General features: G+C 43.2%; 2 protein-coding genes across 5 annotated transcripts in view; one reads left to right on the top strand and one right to left on the bottom strand.

Moving 5' to 3' along the window:
* Window positions 1-15321, top strand: part of RNF214 (ring finger protein 214) — a 53240-nt gene extending 37919 nt beyond the window's left edge. For 3 of the 4 annotated variants that reach the window (XM_032285420.1, XM_032285419.1, XM_032285421.1), the window contains exons 7-15: window positions 8885-8981; window positions 9144-9232; window positions 10257-10347; window positions 10540-10638; window positions 10833-11209; window positions 11343-11475; window positions 11645-11749; window positions 12013-12108; window positions 13955-14545. In XM_032285420.1, coding sequence (XP_032141311.1) covers window positions 8885-8981; window positions 9144-9232; window positions 10257-10347; window positions 10540-10638; window positions 10833-11209; window positions 11343-11475; window positions 11645-11749; window positions 12013-12108; window positions 13955-14020 — 1153 coding nt within the window. In that variant the 3' untranslated portion in view covers window positions 14021-14545. Of the gene's footprint in view, window positions 1-8884; window positions 8982-9143; window positions 9233-10256; window positions 10348-10539; window positions 10639-10832; window positions 11210-11342; window positions 11476-11644; window positions 11750-12012; window positions 12109-13954 lie in introns of all 4 variants that reach the window. The other variant, XM_032285418.1, reaches the window with a different exon arrangement.
* A 1340-nt stretch (window positions 15322-16661) lies between these two features.
* The window catches only part of BACE1 (beta-secretase 1), a 30839-nt gene continuing 23685 nt past the window's right edge, over window positions 16662-23815 (bottom strand). The window contains exons 4-9 of the mRNA XM_032285426.1: window positions 22774-22911; window positions 21958-22092; window positions 20710-20811; window positions 19911-20060; window positions 19494-19665; window positions 16662-18811 (exon numbers count right to left, since the gene is read on the bottom strand). Of these exons, the coding sequence (XP_032141317.1) occupies window positions 18570-18811; window positions 19494-19665; window positions 19911-20060; window positions 20710-20811; window positions 21958-22092; window positions 22774-22911 (939 nt within the window). The 3' untranslated portion in view covers window positions 16662-18569. The remainder of the gene's footprint in view (window positions 18812-19493; window positions 19666-19910; window positions 20061-20709; window positions 20812-21957; window positions 22093-22773; window positions 22912-23815) is intronic.

Here is a 23815-nt window from a genome sequence, read left to right as displayed (position 1 = left end):
ACTCGGGAGGCTGAGGCAGATAATTGCTTAAACCCGGGAGGAGGCAGAGGCTGCGGTGAGCCAAGATCACACCACTGCACTCCAGCCTGAGCGACAGAGTGAGACTCCATCTCCAAAAAAAAAAAAAGAAAAATTTTTGGAGACTTCCTATGTGCTAGGCATTATGCAGGTTGAATATTCCTTATCAGAATGCTTAGGATCAAAAGTACTTTGGATTTCTGATTTTTTTCAGAGTTTGTAATGTATACATTATACCTACTGGTTCAGCATTCCTAATCTGAAATGCTCCAGTGAGCATTTTATTTATTTTTGAGCATCATGTTGGTACTTAAAAAGTTTCAGATTTTGGGCCGGGTGTGGTGGCTCACATCTGTAATCCCAACACTTTGGGAGGCCAAGACAGGCGGATCACGAGGTTGGGAGTTTGAGACCAGCCTGACCAACATAGTGAAATCTCATCTCTACTAAAAATACAAAAATTAGCTGGGCATGGTGGCATGCGCCTGTAATCCCAGCTACTCAGGAGGCTAAGGCAGGAGAATCACTTGAACCTGGGAGGTAGAGGTTGCAGTGAGCCAAGATCAAGCCACTACACTCCAGCCTGGGTGACAGAGTGAGACTCCATCTCAAAAAAAAAAAAAAAAAAAAATTCAGATTTTGGAGCACTTTAGATTTTTAATTTTCAGCTTAGGGATACACAATTTATATTAATTTTTTTTTAAACTTCAGTAGGTTTAGGGGTACAACTGGTGTTTGGTTACATGAATGAATTGTATAATGGTGAAGTCTGGGTTTTAGGGTCCCTGTCACCCAAATAGTGTACATTGTACCCTATAGATAATTTTTCAACCCTTACCCCCCCTCATTCTTCCTCCTTCTGAGTCTCCAGTTTCCATTATATCACTCTGTATGTCCCTGTGTACTCATAGCTTAGCTCCCACTTATAAATGAGAACATGCATTCCTGCGTTACTTCACTTATGATAAAGGCCTCCAATTCCATCCAAGTTGCTACAAAAGATATAATTTTGTTCTTTTTATGGCTGAGTGGTATTTCATGGTATATGTGCATACTACATTTTCTTTATCCACTCTGGTTGATGGGCCCTTAGGTTGATTCCCTATCTTTGCAATTGCTTTCTTGTTTGTTTTTAGAGACAAGGTCTTGCTCCATCACCCAGAGTGGAGTGCAGTGGTGTGATCATAGTTCACTGCAGCCTTCAGCTCCTGGCCTCAAGTGATCCTCCTAACTCAATTGCTTGAGTAGCTAGATCTACAGGTGCACTGAACCATGCCTGGCTAATTTCTAAATTTTTTGTATAGACGGGGTCTCACTATGTTCCTCAGGCTGGTCTCAAACTCCTGAGTTCAAGCAATCCTCCCACTTTGGCCTCTCAAAGCATTAGGATTACAGGCAGAAGCCACCATGCCTGGCCTTCTTTGCAGTTGTGAATTGTGCTTTGACAAACATACAAGTACAGGTGTCTTTTTGATATAATGACTTCTTTTCCTTTGGTAGATACTTAGTTTTTTGAGAAATCTCTATACTGTTTTCCCTAGAGGTTATACTAATTTACATTCCCAGCAACAATATATAAGCATTATATTCTCACTGCATCCCTCCAATATCTGTTGTTGTTGTTTTACTTTTTAATAATAGCCATTCTGACTGTGGTAAGGTGGTATTTCATTGTGGTTTTAATTTGCATTTCCATGATGATTAGTGATGTTTCACATTATTTCGTGTGTCTCAACCCTTGGTATACCTTCTTTTAAAAAATGTCTGTTCATGTCATTTACCCACTTTTTTTTTTTTTTTTTTTTTTGAGACAGAGCCTCACTCTGTCATGCAGGCTGGGGTGCAGTGGCACAATCTCAGCTCACTGCAACCTCTGCCTCCCTGGTTCAAGTGATTCTCCTGCCTCAGCCTCCCAAGTACCAGTGATTACAGATGTGTGCCACCATGCCTGGCTAATTTTTATATATATTTTTAGTAGAGTCAGGGTATCACCATGTTGGTCAGGCTGGTCTCGAACTCCTGGCCTCAAGTGATCCACCTGCCTCAGCCTCCCAAAATGCTGGGATTATGAATGTGAGCCACCACGCCCAGGCCAATTTACCCACTTTTTAATGGAATGATTTGCTTTTCTCTTGCTGATTTATTTGAATACTTTGTAGATTCTGCATATTCTTTGTCAAATGCATAGTTTGCAAATATTCCCTTTCATTCTGTAGGTTATATATCTACTCTGTTGATTATTTCTTTTCAGGCCAGAAGTTTTTAGTTTAATTAAGAGCCATGTACTTTTTTGTGTGTGGTTGTTGCATTTGCTTTTGGAATGTTTGTCATGAATTCCTTGCCTAGTCCAATGTTCAAAAGAGTTTTTTCCTAGGTTTTCTTCTAGAATTTTTTTTTTCTTTCTCCCCCAACCCCCAACCAGAATTTTTATGCTTTAGGTCTTACATTTAAGTCTTAATCCATCTTGAGTTAATTTTTGTATATGGTAAGAGAGAGAGGGATCCAGTTTCATTCTTCTGCTTGAGGCCATCCAATTTTCCTGGCACAATTTATTGACTACTTTCCTTTTCCCAGTGTATGTTTTTGTCTGCTCTGCTAAAGATCAGTTGGTAATAGGTATTTGGCATTATTTCAGGGTTCTTTATTCTGTCCCATTGGTCAGTATGTCTACAGTTTCATGCTGTTTTGCTTACTATAGCCTTGTAGTATAATTTGAAGTCGGATAATGCGAATACCTCTAGATTTGTTCTTTTTTTTTTGAGATAGGGTCTCACTCTGTCACCCAGGCTGGACTGCAGTGGTACCATCTCAGCTCACTGCAACCTCTGCTTCCTGGACTCAAGTGATTCTCCAGCCCCAGCCTCCCAAGCATCTGGGACTACAGGCGTAAGCCACCAATGCCTGGCTAATATTTTTCTATTTTTGTAGAGGTGGGTTTTCGCCATGTTGCCCAGCCTGCTCTCATACTCCTGGGCTTAAAGCAGTCCTCCCACCTTGGCCTCCCAAAGTGCTAGGATTATAGGTATGAGCCACTGCACCTGGCCAAGATTTGTTCTTTTTGCCTAATCCTGAATATGTATGCACATAATACTAGAGCTTCTGAATTCATAATATAAATACTACTAGTCTTAAGAAAAGAGATAAACAGTAGTACAATAATAGTGGGGCACTTCAGCAGTCCACTGATAGTGCTAAACAGATCATCGATGTAGAAAGCCAGCAAAGAAACTGGACTTAAACTGAACTCTAACAGACATTTATATAACATTCTACCTCAAAACTGTAGAATATACATTCTTTCCATCAGTACATGGATCACTTTTTTTTTTTTTTTTTTTTTTTTTGAGACGGAGTCTTCCTCTGTTGCCCAGCTGGAATGCAGTGGTGCGATCTGGGCTCATTGCAAATTCCGCTGCCTGGGTTCAAGCAATTCCCTTGCCTCAGCCCCTGGAGTAGCTGGGACTATAGGCGCATGCCACCACACACAGCTAATTTTTTGTATTTTTAGTAGAGACAGGTTTTCACAATATTGGCCAGGATGGTCCCGATCTCCTGATCTTGGGATCCGCCCGCCTTGGCCTCCCAAAGTGTGAGCCACCGTGCCCAGCATTTTTTTTTTTTTTTAAACAGAGTCTCACTCTACTGCCCAGGCCAGAGTGTAATGGCATGATCTCGGCTCACTGCAACCACCACTTCCTGGGTTCAAGCAATTCTTCTGCCTTAGCTTCCCAAGTAGCTGTACCACGGGCGTGTGCTATGATGTCTTGCTCATTTTTGTATTTTTTTTTGGAGAGATGGGGTTTTGCCATGTTGGCCAGGCTGGTCTCGAACTCCTGACCTCAAGTAATCCACCCACCTCAGCCTTCAGAAGTGCTGGGATTATAGGTATGAGCCACTGCACCTGGCCTAGTGGCACATTTTTTAAGATAGGCCATATGATAAACTACGAAACAAGTCTTAATATATTTTTTAAATTGAAATAATAGCAAGTATTTTCTCAGACCACAGCAGAATAAAACTAGAAATCAATTCGAAGAGGAACTCTCAAACCTATAAAAATTAGGAATTAACCTGCTCCTGAATGATCTTTGAGTTAATGATGAAATCAGATAGAAAGTAAAAGATTTTTTGAAATGATTGATAACAGTGAGAGAAGTTATCAAAATCTCAGATACAGCAAAAGCAGTACTAAGAGGGAAGTTTAGAGTGCCAAATGCCTGCATCACAAAGACAGATCACAAATTGTCAATCTAATATCATACTTCAAGGGATTAGATAAACAGGAAGAAACCAAACCCAAACCTAGCAGAAGAAAAGAAAAAGCAGAGAACAGAACTAAACACAATTAAAACCAAAAAAATACAAAGAATCAGTAAAATTAAAAGTTGTTTTTTTTGAAGCAATAAACAAAAATGATAGACCACTAGCTGGATTAGCTGCAAGAGGATTCAAATAAACTTGAAACCCTCTCTCTAAAAAAAAAGAAAATAAAATAATTTCTTAACCATTTTTGCTGTTGTTGCAAGTAGTTCCTTTTGTTAGATCCCAGTCAAAAATGAAAGTGGAGATACCATAACTGATATCACAGAAATATAAAAGATCATCTGAGACTACTATGAACACTTAAGTGTACACAGACTAGAAAACCTAGATGAAATGGATAAATTCCTGGAATCCCCAAGCTTGAACCAGGGAGAAATAGACCAATAACAAGTAGTTTGATTGAATCAGTAATTTAAAAAATCTCCCAACCAAAAAGACCCATGTCCAGGTGGATTCACACCCAAATTCTACCAGACATTCAAAAAACTGATACCAATCCTACTGAAACTATTCCAAAAGATCAGGAAGGAAGGAATCCTCTCTAACTCATTCTACAAAACCAGTCTCAGCCTGATACCGAAGGCAAGAAGGGACACAACAAAAAAAGAAAACTACAGACCAGTACCCCCGAAGAACATCGATGCAAAAATCCTCAATAGAATACTAGCAAAACCAAATTGAATGGCATATCAAAAAGATAATTCACCACAATCAAGTGGTTTTCATTCTAGTAATGCAAGGATGGCTCAACATACACAAGTCAGTAAGTGTGATTCACCATATAAACCAAATTAAAAACAAAAACCATATGATCATTTCAATAGATGCAGAAAAAGCATTTGATAAAATCCCGCATCCCTGTATGGTAAAAATCCTCAATAAACTAGGCGTAGAAGGAACATACCTCAAAATAATAAAAACCATGTATGACAAACCCACAGCCACCATCACACTGAAGAGAGAAAAGTTGAAAGCATTACCCCTCAGAACTGGAACAAGGCTGGGCACAGTGGCTCATGCCTATAATGCCAGAGCTTTGGGAGATAATTCAGGAAGATCACTTCAGGCCAGGAGTTCCAGACCAGTCTGGGCAATGTAGGGAGACTCTATCTCTACAAAAAAATTAAAAAATTTGCTGGGCATGATGATCCATGCCAATAGTCCTAGTTACTCAGGAGGTTGAAGTGGGAGTTCCAGAGTTCAAGGTTATAGTGAGTTATGATCATGCCAGTGCACTCCAGCCTGGACAATACAGTGAAACCCTCTCTCTAAATAAAATAAAAAAATAATTTCTTAACCATTTTTGCTACTGTTGCGAGTAGTTCCTTTTGTTAGATCCCAGTGAGGTAAATGTGGGCAAAAATATTTTTCTGTGGGCTTTTTGCCCACAGGAATATGTGAATATGTGGAATGTCTCCATTGACATAAGAGGATTTTTCTAATATAAGTTTATATTTGTAGTTGACAATGTATTTAATGAAAGTTAGAGATGTTCAGTGAGTATCCATAATCTTCAAGGATAACACCAGTCACAGAAGGCAACTGTCCTGTTTTCTCACAATTATCCCATTGTCAGAGTGAATAGCAAGCTAGATGGATTGACTCTAATGTATTTTACATATTTTTATGGTAAGAACATTCTGACTCTTCATATATTTTGGAATGGAGGGAATATGTGTTGTAGCGGAAAACACAGCTACCTATAAAATCTTTGTCTAAAGAATTATTAGGCTGGCTGTGGTGGCTCACACTTGTAATTCTAGCACTTTGGGAGGCTGAAGCTGGTGGATCACTGAGGTCAGGAGTTTGAGACCAGCCTGGCCAACATGCCAAAACCCTGTCTCTACTAAAAATACAAAAATTAGCCAAACGTGCTGGTACGCACCTGTAGTCCCAGCTACTTCAGAGGCTGAGGCAGGAGAATTGCTTGAACCTGGGAGGTGGAGGTTGCAGTGAGCCAGGATCCTGCCACTGCACTCCAGCTTGGGTGACAGTCTCAAAATAAAAACCAAAATTACTAGAGAATGTGTTCTGTGCTAGGAAGTTAACTGGGGGAAGACAATACCTGGAAATTGAGGCAGAAAATGCCCACCTACTTCTCATTTCTATTAGATGAATAGACCTTGTCAATAGAGCCGACAATATTTGAGATTGAATGAATAAGTGTGAACACACAGACACATACATCCCTTCCCTCCCTATACATGAAATGGAGAATGAGGGATGTGTGGAGAATTGGGTCAAAAGCAAGAATATGTGAGAGGAAAGGGCCTCATATACTTATGTTAAGCAAATTGCTCCCTTTCATATATGTAAGGTTACTACAAAAACAGAAGGGAAATGAAAGTTTCTCTCACTGAAGAAAAGGCCAGGCATGGTGGCTCATGCCTGTAATCACAGCACTTTGGGAGGACGAGGTGGGTGGATCACTTCAGGTTAGGAGTTCGAGACCACCCTGGCCAACATGACAAAACCCCGTCTCTACTAAAAATACCAAAAAAAAAAAAATTAGCTGGGCATGGTGGCGGGCGCCTGTAATCCAGCTACTCGGGAGGCTGAGGCAGGAGAATCGTTTGAACTCTAGAGGTGGAGACTGCAGTGAGCCCAGATCGCACCACTGCACTTCAGCCTGGGTGACAGAGACTCCATCTCTAAAACAAAAACAAAAACAAAACAGAAAAATGGGAACATTTTTCTTAAGATTTAGCCCTTGGCTGGGTGCAGTGGCTCACACCTGTAATCCAAGCACTTTGGGAGGCCGAGGAGGGCGGATCATGAGGTCAGGAGATTGAGACCATCCTGGCTAACATGGTAAAACCCCGTCTCTACTAAAAATACAGAAAATTAGCTGGGCATGGTGACACACGCCTGAGTAGTCCCAGCTACTCAGGAGGCTGAGGCAGGAGAATCTCTTGCAGTGAGCCTAGATCATGCCACTGCACTCCAGCGTTGGCAACAGAGCAAGACTCTGTCTCCAAAGGAAAAAAAAAAGATGTAACTCTTCCCAAGCTTTTCTTCTTATTTTTACCTTTTTAAAACGTAGGGGAGATAATTTCAGTATTTTCATCGTATTCTGTCCACTGATCTTGGTAATCTGGGCTTCCAGCTATAAAACTTACCACAATCAAATGTAATATAAGGAAATTCCTTTAATGGAATTTGCTTTAATGGTATTGCTTAATGGCCTCTTCAATTCTGAGTAGGGTGATCACCCATCCCAGTTTTAGCACTGAAAGCCATCCATCCTGGGAAATCCCTCAGTACTGGGCAAACCAGGACAGTTGGTCCCTCTAATGCTGAGTGGGGGGAAAGCATGTAAGAGTGAGGTAACCAAGGAAAATGAGAAGTCCTGAGGTATGAAGAGAACACTGTTTCCTTTTGAAGCATAGTTACTATAGCTAGGAAAATTTGAAAATTAATACGCTTGCATCAGTGTGTTTAGTAGCAAATTAGTGATTTGCTCTATTAAGGATGAATATTAAGTACGTCTCTGGCCAGGCCAAGTAGCCTGTCATCCCAGCACCATGGGAGGCTGAGGTGGGAGGATGGCTTGAGCCCAGGAGTTTGAGAACAGCCTGTAGAACAAAGTGAGACCCCTGTCTCTACAAAAAATAAACATTAGCCAGGCATGGGTGGTGGCATGCATTTGTAGTCCCAGCTACTTGGGAGGCTAAGGCAAGAAGATTGCTTGACCCCGTGGGGTTGAGGCTGCAGTGAATCAAAGTCATAGCACTGTACTTTGGTCTGGGCAACAGAGTGAGACCTTGTCTATAAAAAAAAAAAAAGTGGACACCTGTATTTGGTCCCACATTCTTCAGGACCCATACTAAAAGACATGTTGGGAAATAAGACTGCAGAATACCATGATAATTTTGAATCCTCTTGAACATAGAAGAATGTTCTGCCTTCAATGGAGGGCTTTTGTTCTAAGATGCACTCTTTTTCCTGCTCTAAGTAACCTTATTTTAGCAAGTGGAGATATAAAAGTTTTTACTTTTTATTTTTGAGATGGAGTCTCACTTTGTAGCCCAAGCAGGAGTACAGTGGCGCGATCTCGGCTCACGGCGACCTCTGACTCCCAGATTCAAGTGATTCTCTTGCCTTAACCTTCTGAGTAGCTGGGATTACAGGTGTGCACCACCATGCCCAGCTAATTTGTATATTTTTTGTAGAGATGGGGTTTCACTATGTTGGCCAGGCTAGTCTCAAACTCCTGATTATGCTGGGATTACATAATATCTCATGCTGGGATTGCAGGCATGAGGCACCATGCCCGGCCACAACATTTTTACTTTCAAATACAGCGCCTTTATGCAATGGCAGACCACTTTAAACATTATTTGTCTGTATCTGTATTTGATACTTTAACTCTCTTTTGATTAGCAAAAAATAAGAAGAAAGAAAAATAAATATCGTTAATACTTAGAGTAAGACTTCCTGTAACACACTCGGCTGACCAATTTTGGGTTTTACTTTTGCTTTGGTGTCTCTCAACAAGCTTATCTTTCTTTCTTAGTCTTTTTCTTGGTTTCTTATCTTACAGAGAGGTGTGGGAAATGGAACTGGATAGACTTAAGAATCAGGATGGTGAAATAAATAGGAACATTATGGAAGAGACTGAACGTGCCTGGAAGGCAGAGGTGAGAAGAGCAGCTGATATCTTGAAAGCCTTAATTTTAGGCTTCTAAATGGTATCTACTTTTGGCATTGTAATAGGAGAGCCAGTAAGCATTTGTTTTCACTGTTTCATTTGTAGCTTTGTGTATGTAAAATTAATATTTATATGTGTGTGGCTTCCTTAGATCTTATCACTAGAAAGCCGGAAAGAGTTATTGGTACTGAAACTAGAAGAAGCAGAAAAAGAGGCAGAATTGCACCTTACTTACCTCAAGTAGGTACCTTTCCATTCTACAGCTTTAATTGTCTTGCAGTTTGTTTGTTTAGGTTTTTGAATTCCTAGGCCAGCAAGTCTGACACTTATTCTATCTTCATAGGAATTGTAAGGCTATCTCTGACTGCAATAGCAATTACAGTGATTTCTCTTCCCATATTATGAACTTCTGTACTCTAACTCTTCCCTTCTACAGTTTTATAGTTTTGTATTTTTTAATGCTTTAACATTCTGTGAAAGCCAGATGTAATAGCATGCTCCTGTAATCTCAGCACTTTGGGAGGTCGAGGCAGGAGGATCACTTGTCTGCCCAGGAAGTCGAGGCCGCAGTGAGCTTTGATTGCATTACTGCACCGCAGCCTAGATGACAGTGAGACCCTGTCTCTAAAAAATAAAAAATGGCTAGCATCCGTTAATCTATCAAAGCATGACAGTGGTCTTTGGAGATTCGTTTTCCTATGTAGTCATTTCTTTTTCTTTCTGCCGTGGAACTTGGAGGACCCCTGTGGCATTTTCAGGCAGACAAGAATCCTCTCACTGTGGTTGGTTCTCTTTCTCAAAAACTTGGCTTAAAAGATACTGGAGTTAAAGTGAGGCAAAGGAATTAGAATCTTGGGCTTCTCCTACACCTGTTCCCACCTCTTTTCTCAAGGTCAATTAACCAGCTACTATTTTGCTATCTCAGAGAATTAGGAATTGGGCTTTTTTTTTTGAGACTGGGTCTCCCTCTGTTGTACAGTGGTGCCACCTTGGGTCACTGTAACCTCTGCCTCCTGGGCACAAGCTATCCTCCTACCTCAGCCTCCCAAGTCGCTGGGACTATAGATGAGAGCCACCACATCTGGCTAATTTTGCACTTTTTTTTAGAGATGGGGTTTTGCCACGTTGCCTAGGGTGGTCTTGAACTCCTGAGCTCAAGTGATCCCCTGCCTTGGTGTCTCAAAGTGCTGGGATTATAGGTGTGAGTCACTGTGTCCAGCAGGGCTTTCTTTAAATCTGTAAATTCCTGTTGGTTTGTTGAAAGGTCAACTCCCCCAACACTGGAGACAGTTCGTTCCAAGCAGGAGTGGGAGACGAGACTGAATGGAGTTCGGATAATGAAAAAAAATGTTCGTGTAAGTGTATTTATGTGTGATCATTCAGTCAGTGTTAGTCTGTGCATAACACTTCTTGTAATTGGGAGGTAGCCTTTTTTATTGCTATTTAGGGCCTATCCTACTATTCCTTTTGTTTTTCTAATAATGGGCGGTGCTGTCTTTCTAGAGAGCCTCAGTTCAGCAGTAAAAATAATCCTTTTTTTTTTTTAGGACCAATTTAATAGTCATATCCAGTTAGTGAGGAATGGAGCCAAGCTGAGCAGCCTTCCTCAAATCCCTACTCCCACTTTACCTCCACCCCCATCAGAGGTAAGAGAGCTGGCTTTGGGGGGAAGTTCACCTTTCTGTGTTGGTAGTAGAAGCAGAGTCTTGTACTTGTTCTTTTTATGAAGATATTGTGACCATCCCTATTCAGCAAGAGTTGTTCATTGATTTCTTCTCCAGTTTCCTAAACTTTCTTTTTCTTCCTTTCTCTCTTGTCCTCTACCTCTTCTTCTTTGCAGACAGACTTCATGCTTCAGGTGTTTCAACCTAGTCCCTCTCTGGCTCCTCGAATGCCCTTCTCCATTGGGCAGGTCACAATGCCCATGGTTATGCCCAGTGCAGATCCCCGCTCCTTGTCTTTCCCAATCCTGAACCCTGCCCTTTCCCAGCCCAGCCAGCCTTCCTCACCCCTTCCTGGCTCCCATGGCAGAAACAGCCCTGGCTTGGGTTCCCTTGTCAGCCCCCACGGTCCACACATGCCCCCTGCTGCCTCCATCCCGCCTCCCCCAGGCTTGGGTGGTGTTAAGGCTTCTACTGAAACTCCCCGGCCACAACCAGTAGACAAACTGGAGAAGATCCTGGAGAAGCTGTTGACTCGGTTCCCACAGTGCAATAAGTAAGTATCTTCAAGGACTAATTCAAATTCCTTTATCAGAGAAATGCTTATGAGTTAAAATAGGGGATGTTACATGGGTGTTCCCCATGGGTATAGTGTAGGCTTTCTCTCCCTCAACATTTTTCTTTCTCAGGGCCCAGATGACCAACATTCTTCAGCAGATCAAGACAGCACGTACCACCATGGCAGGCCTGACCATGGAGGAACTTATCCAGTTGGTTGCTGCACGTTTGGCAGAACATGAGCGGGTGGCAGCAAGCACTCAGGTGAGGAAAGCTACTCAGCAGAGAACTTAGGCCTACTGAGGTGTGGGAAGGAGGCAGATTTCAGAAAAACATGGGGTGGGAAGAAGCATTCCAGCCAGTGGTAGTTAGTCTGCTTTTTTCCTTTGCTGGACTAGGAAATAAGTGATTTTTGTGATATGCTCTGTTACAGCCACTTGGTCGCATCCGGGCCTTGTTCCCTGCTCCACTGGCCCAAATCAGTACCCCAATGTTCTTGCCTTCTGCCCAAGTTTCATATCCTGGAAGGTCTTCACATGTAAGATTCTTTTTCTTTGAACAGTGTGGTATGGAGAAGCTGGAGGTGAGGAAGTAGTGGGTTTACAGGTGGAGTGCAGGAAGAAACCATCAGTTGGGTTATTTGCAGCCCTACTGGGAAAATGCAAGTATTTTAGGCAAGAATCTATATTTGGATTTTTATTTCTTTTGATAGAAATCATTTTGATGCATGGAATTATGGTCATAAATGGCAAGGAGGCGCAAGTTTCCTTACATTTTGACTATGTCTCCTCTGTTCTACAGGCTCCAGCCACCTGTAAGCTGTGTCTAATGTGCCAGAAACTCGTCCAGCCCAGTGAGCTGCATCCAATGGCGTGTACTCATGTATTGCACAAGGAGGTAGGTGTTACAGACCTTTGTCATTTTCTCCTCTTTTTATTCTGACACCTAAAATAATTTTTCTTTCTCATTTTCTACTTTTTTCCCTGATAGCTAAGATAACCTTTATTTTACTGTGTTGGTGCTCATCATTAATATCTCTCTTTTTTTTTTTTTTTTTTTTTGAGATGGAGCCTCACTCTGTCACCAGGCTAGAGTACAGTGGAGCAATCTTGGCTCACTGCAACCGCCACCTCCTGGGTTTAAGCAATTCTCCTGTCTCAGCCTCCCAAGTAGCTGGGACTACAGGTGACCACCACCACACCGGCTAATTTTTATATTTTTAATAGAGACGGGGTATCACCATATTGGCCAGGGTGGTCTCGAACTCCTGACCTTGTGATCCACCCACCTTGGCCTCTCAAAGTGCTGGAATTACAGGCATGAGCCACCAAGCCCGGCATTTCTTTTTCTTTTTTGAGACAGGGTTTCATTCTGTTGCTCAGACTGGAATGCAGTGGCACGAGTATAGCTCACTGCAGCCTCAATCTCCTAGGCTCAAGATGTTTCAGTCTCGAGTAGCTGAGACTACAGGTGCATGCCATCATGCCCAGCTAATTTTCTTCTTTCTCTTTTTTAGTAGAGATGAGGTCTTGCTCTGTTGCCCAGGCTGGTCTCAAACTCCTGGGCTCAAGTGGTCCTCTTGCCTCAGCCTCCCAGAGTGCTGGGATTACATGCTTGAGCTACTGCACCTGGTCTTTAATATCTAATCATAAGGTTTTCAGTAAACAGTGGCTTAAATATTAGCAGAATTTAGAATACTGCAGTTAGGATCTCTCAGCTTCTTTTTACCCCATTTCCTTCAGGGGACTGGATAAGCAATTCATACTGAGCACTAAGTCCCTTGCTTGGAAAATTGACAGTGAGTGATAATCCCACATATCTAACTGTTGTTCCAAATGTAGCATTGTCAAAAGACTTTTCCTAGATAAGAGGAATGGAATGGAGGACCTGAGTATGAGATTAGTAACTCCATTAACAGAATAGCTTGGAAGGCTTGCCTGTTAGAGATTATCTTCACAGACCAACAAGTCATTCCTGTTCTTTTATGTCGCCAGGAAGAGTTAAATCTCTTAGTAGCAGGGATGATTCCTTCTTAACCATTTTGTTTCATTCATTTTGCTTTTCCAAGAGGTAGAAACTGAATTTACATCTACATTCTTGGTAAGAAAAATTTCTGAATAAGATTTGAGGGTGACGGGTATTAGAACGCTCATCTCAGGTTAAATGGATCCTAAGGGGGAGCAAGCCATACTAGACACTCAACAGAAAGCAGCACCATGAACACTTTCATCAGCTCATTGTTAATGTTCCTCGTGAAAAGGACAGGTTCACTTGCTCTGAGGATTCTTTTAGCGTAAGAGCCATTGAAACAGCCCTTCTTGGGGCCAAGCGCAGTGGTTCATACCTGTAATCCCAGCACTTTGGGAGGCCGAAGCAGGCAGATCACTCGAGACCAGGAGTTTGAGACCAGCCTGGCCAACAAGGTGAAACCCCATCTCTACTAAAAATGTAAAAATTAGCTGGGCATAGTGGCAAATACCTGTAATCCCAGCTACTTGGGAGGCTGAGGCAGGAGAATCGCTTGAACCCAGGAAGCAGAGGTTCCAGTGAGCTGAGATCACACCATAGCACTCCAGCCTGGGCAATAATAGAGTGAGACTGTCTCAAAAAAAAAAAAAAAAATAGAGCTCTCTTGTACTTCACAGTAAGAACTTTTCTAACTTAGGCCTAACTTATTGGCACTCTCTCCTCCTTCCCTTTGTCTTTCCAGATAAACCTGAAGTATGTCTTTCTTTCTTTCCAGTGTATCAAATTCTGGGCCCAGACCAACACAAATGACACTTGTCCCTTTTGTCCAACTCTTAAATGACGGACCTGACTGGGGAGGAAGAAGAGGAGAAATTGATGTGAACAGGAAGTGCGGGTTCAAGATTTCTAAAACTCTATATTTATACAGTGACATATACTCATGCCATGTACATTTTTATTATATAGGTAATGTGTGTATAGAAAGTCTGTATTCCAATGTTCGTAAATGAAAGTATGTATATTATGCAGAAACAGTCTGTTCCCCCTCATCTTGCAATTCCTTTGGGGGATGCAGATTGTAGGGAAGATGATGCTTAGTTTGACCTTGAAATTATGATATCCCTGCCCAGAGCTGTTTTCAAATACAATATAAAAACCACCTAGGAAGCTGCTGTTGCTCTAAGGCCATCCTGCTTTGGTTTGGCTCAGCCTCTCGTCCATTTTCTTAAGGCTCATGTATGCAGATTTGAAGCCTGGTGCTCACCCACTGTCCAACCAGATGCCTTGCTTACCGAAAGCCTACAGAAGCCTCAGTATTGTTTTAGCCACTCTACTCCAAATGGATAAAATGAGACTCCGATTGGGGGAAAAAAAGTAACCCTGGTAGTTTGACTTCTTACCGAATATTTTACTGTGTTAACACTCATTATTTATACAGACATTAGGTTTACAGAATATTCTGTTTTACATCACCAAAATTCACAGTCCGAGAATAACAACATAACCAGGTTCCAATCCCTTCATGCACCCCAGAAGCTCCTGTCCACCCTATTTTCTGCATAGAAATTAGCATGACCCACAGGTAAACCCCCTGGCTTGGTTCCTAATCAAGCTCTGACAGGCCAACATTGTGGAGTCCTAACCCTTTCCCATTCACTTCTGGTCTCCTTGTCTAGCTAACTCCCTCCCCCCGAAGGTTAAGGCAGTTGGCTCACAACCAAGTTGTTTGGTGACCTTGGGTGAGCTCCAGACAGGCACTGGGGTGAGGAGATGTCTGTGCAGAATTACTTATGGAAAGATCTTGGGATGCTGGATTTTAATTTTTAAAGCAAGAAGTTATGGGGGACATGTTTCCTGTCCTGGGAAAAATGGAGACCAAAGTGATATTAAGAAAGTAGTTTGGATTTCAAGTTTATAAATCACTTGTTCTGTGGGAAGCTATCAGGAACTAGATCATTTTCCACCTCTGCTTATTGTACTTCTTAATTTTAGATTTTATACCTGGGAAAGCTGTGACTCTATTAGAGCTTTGAATCTTTTCCTGTCCTTTTATCTTTACTCCTACAGGGAATGGCTTCAGCTCCCTTCTCTTTTAGAATTAAACAAGTAAAAACTAAGCAGTTTTTTTTGTTTTGTTTTGTTTTTTTTAATAACTGGCTCCAGGGAAAGGACATTATTATATTACCAACAGCTGATTTTTTTTTTTCCATTCTGGGACCTACTAGCAATACATTTCAGGGTAGCAAAGACTTTTCCTTTCAGACCCAACTAAATGATCTCTCTGCTTTTGATACTCTTTTCCTTCTTGGTCTTTCATCCTTGCCTGTCCACTCACAGATGGATTCTTTCTCAATACTCTTGCTTCACTTGCCCAGGTTTATTGACTAGCATCAGTTTAAGGAGCTGGACTTCCTGGGACCTCCTTGGCATCTTGTAGGGTGATTGGAGTGGCCCGAGTACTCAGCTCTTCAGAGGTCAGGTGACCCACTTTCTTTGGTTAATGAAATGTTACTGTCTCCAGGTTAGTAGCTGTCATGAACAGGAAAGATGGCAAAATGGAAGACCTGTTCCATTGTTCTTTTCGGTTAGGGGATTCATTTTTTATCTTGTAACCTTTTTTTTTTTTTTTTTAAAGATGGGGTTTCTCCATGTTGGTCATGCTGGTCTCCAACTCCTGACCTCAGGTGATCCACCCACTTCAGCTTCCCAAAGTGCTGGGATTACAGGCGTGAGCCACCACGCCCGGCCTTTTATCTTGTAATTTTAAGATTTCCTCTCCTCTCAACTTTACAGCGGCCTTGGGCCACCTGCCGTATTTTTCAGTATCCCCTGAAAATTTAGAAATTAGAAATAAGTGTAAAGCATGTTGTTTATTTTCCAAAAAACCTTTGAAGCCAAAGGAGTAAAAAGAGACAAAAGGAAGGGGTGAGGAGGGGGCTTAACTGCTTCCCAGTAAAAACTCTGGAAAGCCCACTCTAGCAGGAGGATAAGTGTTTTGGAGAGTTGTGCATGGGAGCAAGGGCCTCAGTGTTACTCTTTTTCTTGTTTAAGATCAGTCAGAAAGCAACACAAGTGTTGGCCACCCCTGTTCTCCCTTCTCCCTCTGTCCACTGGCCTGCAATAATAAAAGCCATGCAGACCAATGGGAAAGGCTGCAAACGCAGTGAGTGGAGAATGGGACAGTCATTTTTCAGTAGAGTTTAAAAATAGGGGTGTATAATACATATTTTTATAAGCAAGAAGCTGTTGGTAAGACTTTTTTTTTTTTTTTTTTTTTTACACTTAGAGTTTATAGTTTTGGGGTAGGAAGGACGTAACTGTTAAAAGAAAACAAAGTGCAAGTTTTCTTTAAAAAAAAATAGGCTGATGGGACTTGCTATTGAAGGGGTTGAGTTTTATGCCCTGCACAGGGCTGGAAAAAAGCCGGTTTTTCCCAACATAAGTAGAAATTACTAAGCAGAATGTGGCATTTCACTTCATGGTAGCAGTTCTGGAAGTTTATTTACACAGTAAGTTCCAAGCTAGAAGCAGACAGTCTCCAGTCTTCCTGTCAGGCTCTGTAGTTAGGGGGTGTTCTCAGTCAGCCAAAGCAGCACCAAGTGCAGTGGGAATGAAGAGAACCCAGATAAAAAACTGACTCAGTATTCTTGTTTTATTGGTTTATGGCTTGCGGGCAGCTGGCTGAGGCCAGGAACTCCAGAGGCCCTCCTTGTAGTTCCCTCTCCCTTATCAGGTAATTCCACACTTGGCAGGTCCCATACCTGGAAGCAGCGTGTTGACCAGATAGGAGTAGGATGAAGTGGGTATACCAGGAAAACCCAGCTCTTCCCACTGACACTTGGTATTGTAGTTTACTATGCTAGAACTGATAAGGAGGTAACGAACTTGGTCCCCACTACCTAGCCCAAGAACCAGCCTGGGTACCCACGTACCATTAGAAGTGGGGAGGGGAGAGCAGGATAGGGGAAAAAGATGGCCTTCATTAAGGAGCTTTTGTGGTGAAGGACATAAGGAAGCCCTGAGGCTGCCATCCTTTCTCCAGGCAGCCTTGATACTGAAGGCAATGATGTTAGAACCAGAAAGCACTGTTCTTCTCATACTCTTGGTATAATACTAGTGCCACTGTGTGATGCTTTAGTCAAATAAATGGAGGGGCCATTAGAGAGGGTAGGAAGGCAATGAAACCACTCTGTATTATGTAAAGATCTTGCCACTTCTTACAGCATAATAGGAAAAAATCCAGGCAGGAATTATAGGGCAACAGCTGTTGAATGAATCTTCAACATTATGCTTTTAAGGATTAGGTAGAAGAGGTCTCCTACCTATTCCTTTTAGCACCTCATCTGCAAAGCTCTAGAGGAAGATTTGGGGGAAAGAGTGAACCTGTAACCAGGAAGACAGAGCCCAGCCCTGCTATATTCCAGTTGCTCTCCCCTAGGGCACCTGGAGCTTAGGGGGTTAGGATATTTCAGTGCTGCCTATCATATGTAGAATAAAGAGTTCAGGGTAGATACAAGTGAATCAAATATGGTAGAAATTCATGTGTTAAGTAGAACTTCTTAATGGGCACTTCATTTAAGAGAGCTAAAAAAGAGCTCTTTGGCTAGATAAGCCCTTCCCATCTCACATTTGGTCAGGCTGCAACCACAGAAAATAAAACATTGAAAACAACACCCATCTTATGAGATGGGATGCTATCTCTCTTGGAGATGAGGTCTAAAACTGGGACTGGTGAATGGTTGTGTTTCTGCCTTTCTTAGCTTTGATTCCACTATTCCCTGTCTTTGTGCTCCCTCTCCTTCTCCTCTTTCCAACCGCCCCCATTTGTATAAATATTCAATCTAGTTTTTTTTAATTCAAGAGGCAATCTTTGCACCAATGTTAGGCTTGTTTATATAGTCCCTGTCTCTAAAGCAAACAGCAAACTGTGCATCCTGTCCTACTGACTTTGGCCAGCAGGGAAACAAGATTGGTCTCTTCTCTGCCAGGGTACCACAGGGACACATGCCAGGGTAGCCTGGGTGTGATGCCAGTACTCCTGAAACTAAGAAAAGAAGAATACTTTGGGTTGGAGAATTTAAAGGAATGGTGGACAAAGGTTCAGGGCTGAAGTTTCAAGCAGCAGAATTTCCCAACTTAAATTTGAGGTGACCAAGAGTATTCCCGCCACCAGAATGCTTCTTTCTTCTCTTTTCTGTTTCCTACAAGTACAGTCCCTGGAACCCACCTTGCCAGCCTTTCCTTCTCCATCTAGGCAGAGGCATTTGGTGGGTGGGGAGGGTCCTGAGGTGCTCTGGCCACAGTTGCCATCTGTGTCTCCTGTTTGTGACCAAAGTGAACCACGGAGGTGTGGTCCAGGGGAATCTCTTATCTTCTGCCCATGGGCCTCTTCACTTCAGCAGGGAGATGTCATCAGCAAAGTCATCATGCTGCTGGCGCAGGCAGCGGAGGCAGCGCCACTGACACACCATGAGGCAGAGTGGCAGCATGAAGAGGGCGCAGATGGCAGCCATGACATAGGCTATGGTCATGAGGGTTGACTCATCTGTCTGTGGAATGTTGTAGCCACAGTCTTCCATGTCCGGGGTGACAAAAGGGCCTTCCACCGCTGCCGTCCTGAACTCATCGTGCACTGGGGAGAGGGCAAATGTGAATGGACAGCTCTCATGGTCATAGAGTAGTTTGGGTTATATAAGAAAAAGAACTTCCTGATAGACCCTGAAATTAGCCCCTGCAGAATCTATTCAGTATCCTTCCCAGGAGATAATTAGGAGCAGGCCGGGAAGCCAGCACTAGGTAGAAGCCTGTCTTCCCTCCCAAGTCACTGAGACCAGCAGCCCTTCCTTGTATACTCAGCCGGCAGGAGTGATAACTAAGTCAGTAGTCCTGAGTTGACCAAAAGCCAGCCCCTTGACCAAAAGCCACACCTAGTAAACTTACTTTCTGCTGCTGAAATCCAACTGCAAAATCCTGCCACCTTTCTGAAGTAGCATTCAACCTTGCCATGTGGCAGCTGACAGGGTCACTGTGGGCTCAGCCTGCTACCCTTGCATCAAGAGCTTCCCAAAGTACCCAGGCAGCTCTTGATGCTCGGTTTCCAGTGGAGGTTACCAATCCAGGCGTTGGTCATTATGGCAGGCAGTACAAAAAAAGGACAAGCATTGACACTAGCTTTTGCAGAATTGTTGACTTGGGTTTAAGGCAATTGTTAACTACCCTCCCCTAAACTGACAGGGACTCAGGTATACTAACTGTTGGTTGACAAGGAAAATACAGAGAGACTGATCCCAAACCCTCAACCCTGGCACTCTCACCATGGCAAGCGCTGACAGCAAAGCCAATTCGTTTTCGGGCCCGATCAAAGACAACATAGAAGCCCTCCATGATAACAGCTCCCATAACAGTGCCCGTGGATGACTGTGAGATGGCAAACTTGTAACAGTCGTCTTGGGATGTAGCCACATCTTCCACTGGCCGCAGGTATTGCTAGGGGTAAGCAATCACAGGGTGAGTGTCTCCCTCACTCTCCTTCACCCCATCTCTGCCTTCTAGGCATCTGCGCCCTTCCCTTTGCCATCCCTGAGCTCTGACACATTGGGTTTTCTAAGACCCCTTTACCACTGGATACTACTCATCTGTCTTCCAAGTTCTGGCAAGCCATGCCTGCTCACTGTCTCCCAGTATGTACTTTGCCCCTTTCTGAGATCCCACTGACTCCAGCTGGGACATACCTGTGGAAGGATGGTGATGCGGAAGGACTGATTGGTAACCTCACCCATTAGGTAGAGTGAGATGACTGGGAAAATGTTCCAAGGGGTGGTGCCTGCTTGCCAACACACCAGCTGCTCTCCTAGCCAGAAACCATCGGGGAACTTCTCCGTCTGTGTTGGCAAGAAGGAGATAACAATGAAGAAAAGCCTCTTCATCATCTCGCCCCTCCCATGTTCAGATACATTAACTGGGCCCTTCATTTGCTTTTCCAGTGAAATATCCAAAGTGGGGAGGGGTCAACCAAAGGATTAGAGGAAGAGAGTGGGGGTGTGATGTCAGACTTTTGTATCAGGGTCATGTGATAAGCAAAGTGACACCCATAAAAGGGTTTGTTTTTTTTTTAAAACGGAATCTCATTCTGTTGCCCAGGCTGGAGTACAGTGTCCTGATCTTGGCTCACTGCAACCTCCACCTCCGGGGTTCAAGTGATTCTCCTGTCTCAGCAACCACCATCCCAGTAGCCAGGATTACAGGCGTGCACCACCACACCCAGTCAATTTTTGTACTTTTAGTAGGGACAGGGTTCCACCATGTTAGTCAGGCTGGTCTTGAACTCCTGACCTCGTGATCCACCCACCTCAATCTCCCAAAGTGCTGGGATTACAGGTGTGAGGCACTGCGCCCCACCAGGGGAAGAGTAAGAGCTCTGAGTAGAAGGGTCTGAGTGCAGACATCTTGGCTCTTGCCGAAGAACATGACTCTCACTGTCTCCCTCAGACACTGTACAAACTCTTTTACCCCCATCCTTAGTCCACTCACTGAGGAGGCTGCCTTGATGGATTTGACTGCAGCTTCAAACACTTTCTTGGGCAAACGAAGGTTGGTGGTGCCGCTGTCCACGATGCTCTTATCATAGTTGTACTGTGGGAGAAGAGAGAGTTAGAGTCAAAAGGTTTTTGATGATGGGCTCTGGGCAGTAGGGGGTTACTGCTGGGGCCCTGGCTGGGCTGGCATCTTGGCTTTGGCTCCTCCTAAGTCTACCTCCTTAGACAAGTTAACCTCTGTGCCTCAGTTTCTTCATCTCTAAAGTGAGGATAAAAATAGTACCTACCTCAAATGGTTATTGTAAGGATTAAATAAATCAACAATTGAAAGCACTTAGAATTGTGCCCAACAGATGGACGGCACACGGTATTTTTTTTTTTTTTTTTTTCTGAGACATAGCTCTGTCACCCAGGATGGAGTGCAGTGGTGCAATCTCAGCTCACTGCAGCCTCTGTCTCCTGGGTTCAAATCATTGTCCTGCCTCAGTCTCCCAAGTAGCTGGGACGACAGATACCTGCCACCACATCTGGCTAATTTTTTTGTATTTTCAGTAGAGATGGGGTTTCACCATGTTGGCCAGGCTAGTCTCAAACTCCTGACCTCAAATGATCTGCCCTACTCAGCCTCCTAAAGTGCTGGGATTATTACAGGCACGAGCCACTGCACCTGGCCGCTTTTAACTTTTCTTAGTACATTTTTATCTCTTCTAATTTAACATACATAAGAATCTAGGGAAGGAAGACATAAATGGTTTAGTTACCTTTAATTGAGTACTGCCAAGCACAGAGATAAACACTATACATTATCTCTGATATTCTGGGAAAGTTATTTTTACCTGTTTTGCAGATAAGGAAACTGAAACACAGAATAGTAACTGGCCTAAGGGTACATAGGTAGCAGACATCAGAGCCAGATTCAGATCTGGTTCCCCCTGACTCCAAAGACAGACTCTTCATTCTATCACCATGTCTTGCAAAAGACTTGCCCAAGGCTACGAAGCAAGGCAGTGAGTACGTCAGAACTACGTAGTTCCGTGTTTTTTTTCCACTACCAGTCCCTAGGCCCCAAAACTTAGGTCCTGCTGTGTGACCATTAAGCCCCTAACTATTCTAGGCTCAACTCCGAACCCTTTTGGCAGGTCCTATTACCTCTGCCTCATCCTCCCACATCGTAACTAGAGTCTTCCTTCACACTGTATTGCCTACTGGCTCACGTTCCCTGGGTCCCCCTTGGTTGTATTACCTCCTTGCAGTCCATTTTCAGATCCTGTCCATTGATCTCCACCCGTACAATGATCACCTCATAATACCACTCCCGCCGGATGGGTGTATACCAGAGACTGCCTGTGTACAGTGAGTGGTCGATACCTCCAATGATCTAGGGAAAAAAAGAGGCAGGTGCCCGTGTCCTGGCACAGAAGGCGAGTGAGTCCCCCAAGGACCAAGCAATAAGATCAGTGATTTCTTGGGGTGGCAAGGTCTTCTGCAGGTTACCCTTTTCATCTTTCTGCTTCTAATCAAATCATGCCCAAAGTGATTTCTAGTTTGTTAAATGTGTTCAGGAAAAAAGACTTTCTAGGATTTTTAATTATTTGTTTCAGAATCATACAGCCCCTGATATAAAGTTAATTTAAATCTAAACTGCCATAATAAATGTTGAATGAATGGTTATTTGTTTCTATTACAAGTTATATTTTCTCTGCTTATTGGAGAACAATTTACCATGTTCTAATTAATTAATAAATAGACAAACTCCTTATATCTCTGCCTTCTGACCGTCAAAATGAGTAATTTTCATTCAACACGTCTTATTTTCATTTCCTTTGAAATTTTCCTAATTGCATTCCTTTCCAAGTTTACCATAGATGCCTTGATTCCTTTCTGGAATAATGCAAAGAAGAAAAGAATAGAAAAATAAAGTGAGGGTAAGGAATATAAGAGGTTCCTCTTGATTCTAAGTACTGGAGCCAAAACTGTGGTATAGCTTTCAGGGAGGGGGGCAGATGGCACCCATCTCTCTCCCAGTGCCAGGACTTCCCCTTTCTGAGAACCTACTCACCATGCTCCCTCCAACCGAGGCCAGCACTTCAGACTGGTTGAGGGGGAAGCCAGCGCCACAGAGCTGCAGGGAGAAGAGGTTGGGAACGTGGGTCTGCTTTACCAGGGAGTCGAAGAAAGGCTCCAGGGAGTCATCAGGCTTTGGCAGAAAGAGACAAGGAGTGAGTTCTCATATGGCCCTAAAGGACAGAGGCCAGCTGTCTAAACTGGAAGGCAAATTTGAAAGCTTGGGGGATGCTCTGTGGGAAAGACCATCTTAACACACTGAGATTTGACAGAGCGAGGATTAGCAAGAGCCTTGGCAATGCAAACAGGACAGTATTGATAGGTTCACAGATTTATATATCTTTTTCTTTTTCTTTTTTGAGACAGACTGTCACTCTTGTTGCCCAGGCTGGAGTGCAATGGTGTGATCTTGGCTCACTGCAACCTCTACCTCCCAGATGCAGGTGATTCTTATGCCTCAGCCTCCCGAGTAGCTGGGATTACAGACATGTGCTAACACACCTGGCTAATTTTTGTGTTTTTAGTAGAGATGGGATTTCATCATGTTGGTCAGGCTGGTTTTGAACTCCTGACCTCAGGTGATCCACCTGCCTTGGCCTCCCATAGTGCTGGGATTACAAACGTGACCTACCACGCCCAGCCAGATTCATATATCTTTCATCCCCATATCCCTAACCTGCTTTAGATTTATGGGGCCCTTTATTAAAGATCTTAGAGTGGCTGGGTGCAGTGGCTCACGCTTGTAATCCCAGCACTTTGGGAGATGGAGGTGGGCGGATCACCTGAGGTCAGGAGTTCAAGACCAGCCTGGCTAACATGGTAAAACCCCGTTTCTACTAAAAATACAAAAAAAATAAGCCAGGCCTTGTGGCTGGTGCCTGTAATCCCAGCTACTTGGGAGGCTGAGGCAGGAGAGTCGCTTGAACCTGGGAGGCAGAGGTTTTGCAGTGACCCAAGATCATACCATTGCACTCCAGCTTGGGCAACATGAGCGAAACTCCATCTCAAAAAAAAAAAAAAAAAAAAAAAAAAAAAAA

The sequence above is a fragment of the Sapajus apella genome, unplaced genomic scaffold (assembly GCF_009761245.1).
Source record: "Sapajus apella isolate SASKATOON/1434 unplaced genomic scaffold, GSC_monkey_1.0 scaffold16, whole genome shotgun sequence".
Classification (NCBI taxonomy): Eukaryota; Metazoa; Chordata; class Mammalia; order Primates; family Cebidae; genus Sapajus; species Sapajus apella.
The sequence above is the reverse complement of the archived record's forward strand: the minus strand, read 5'-3'. Positions and strand labels throughout refer to the sequence as shown.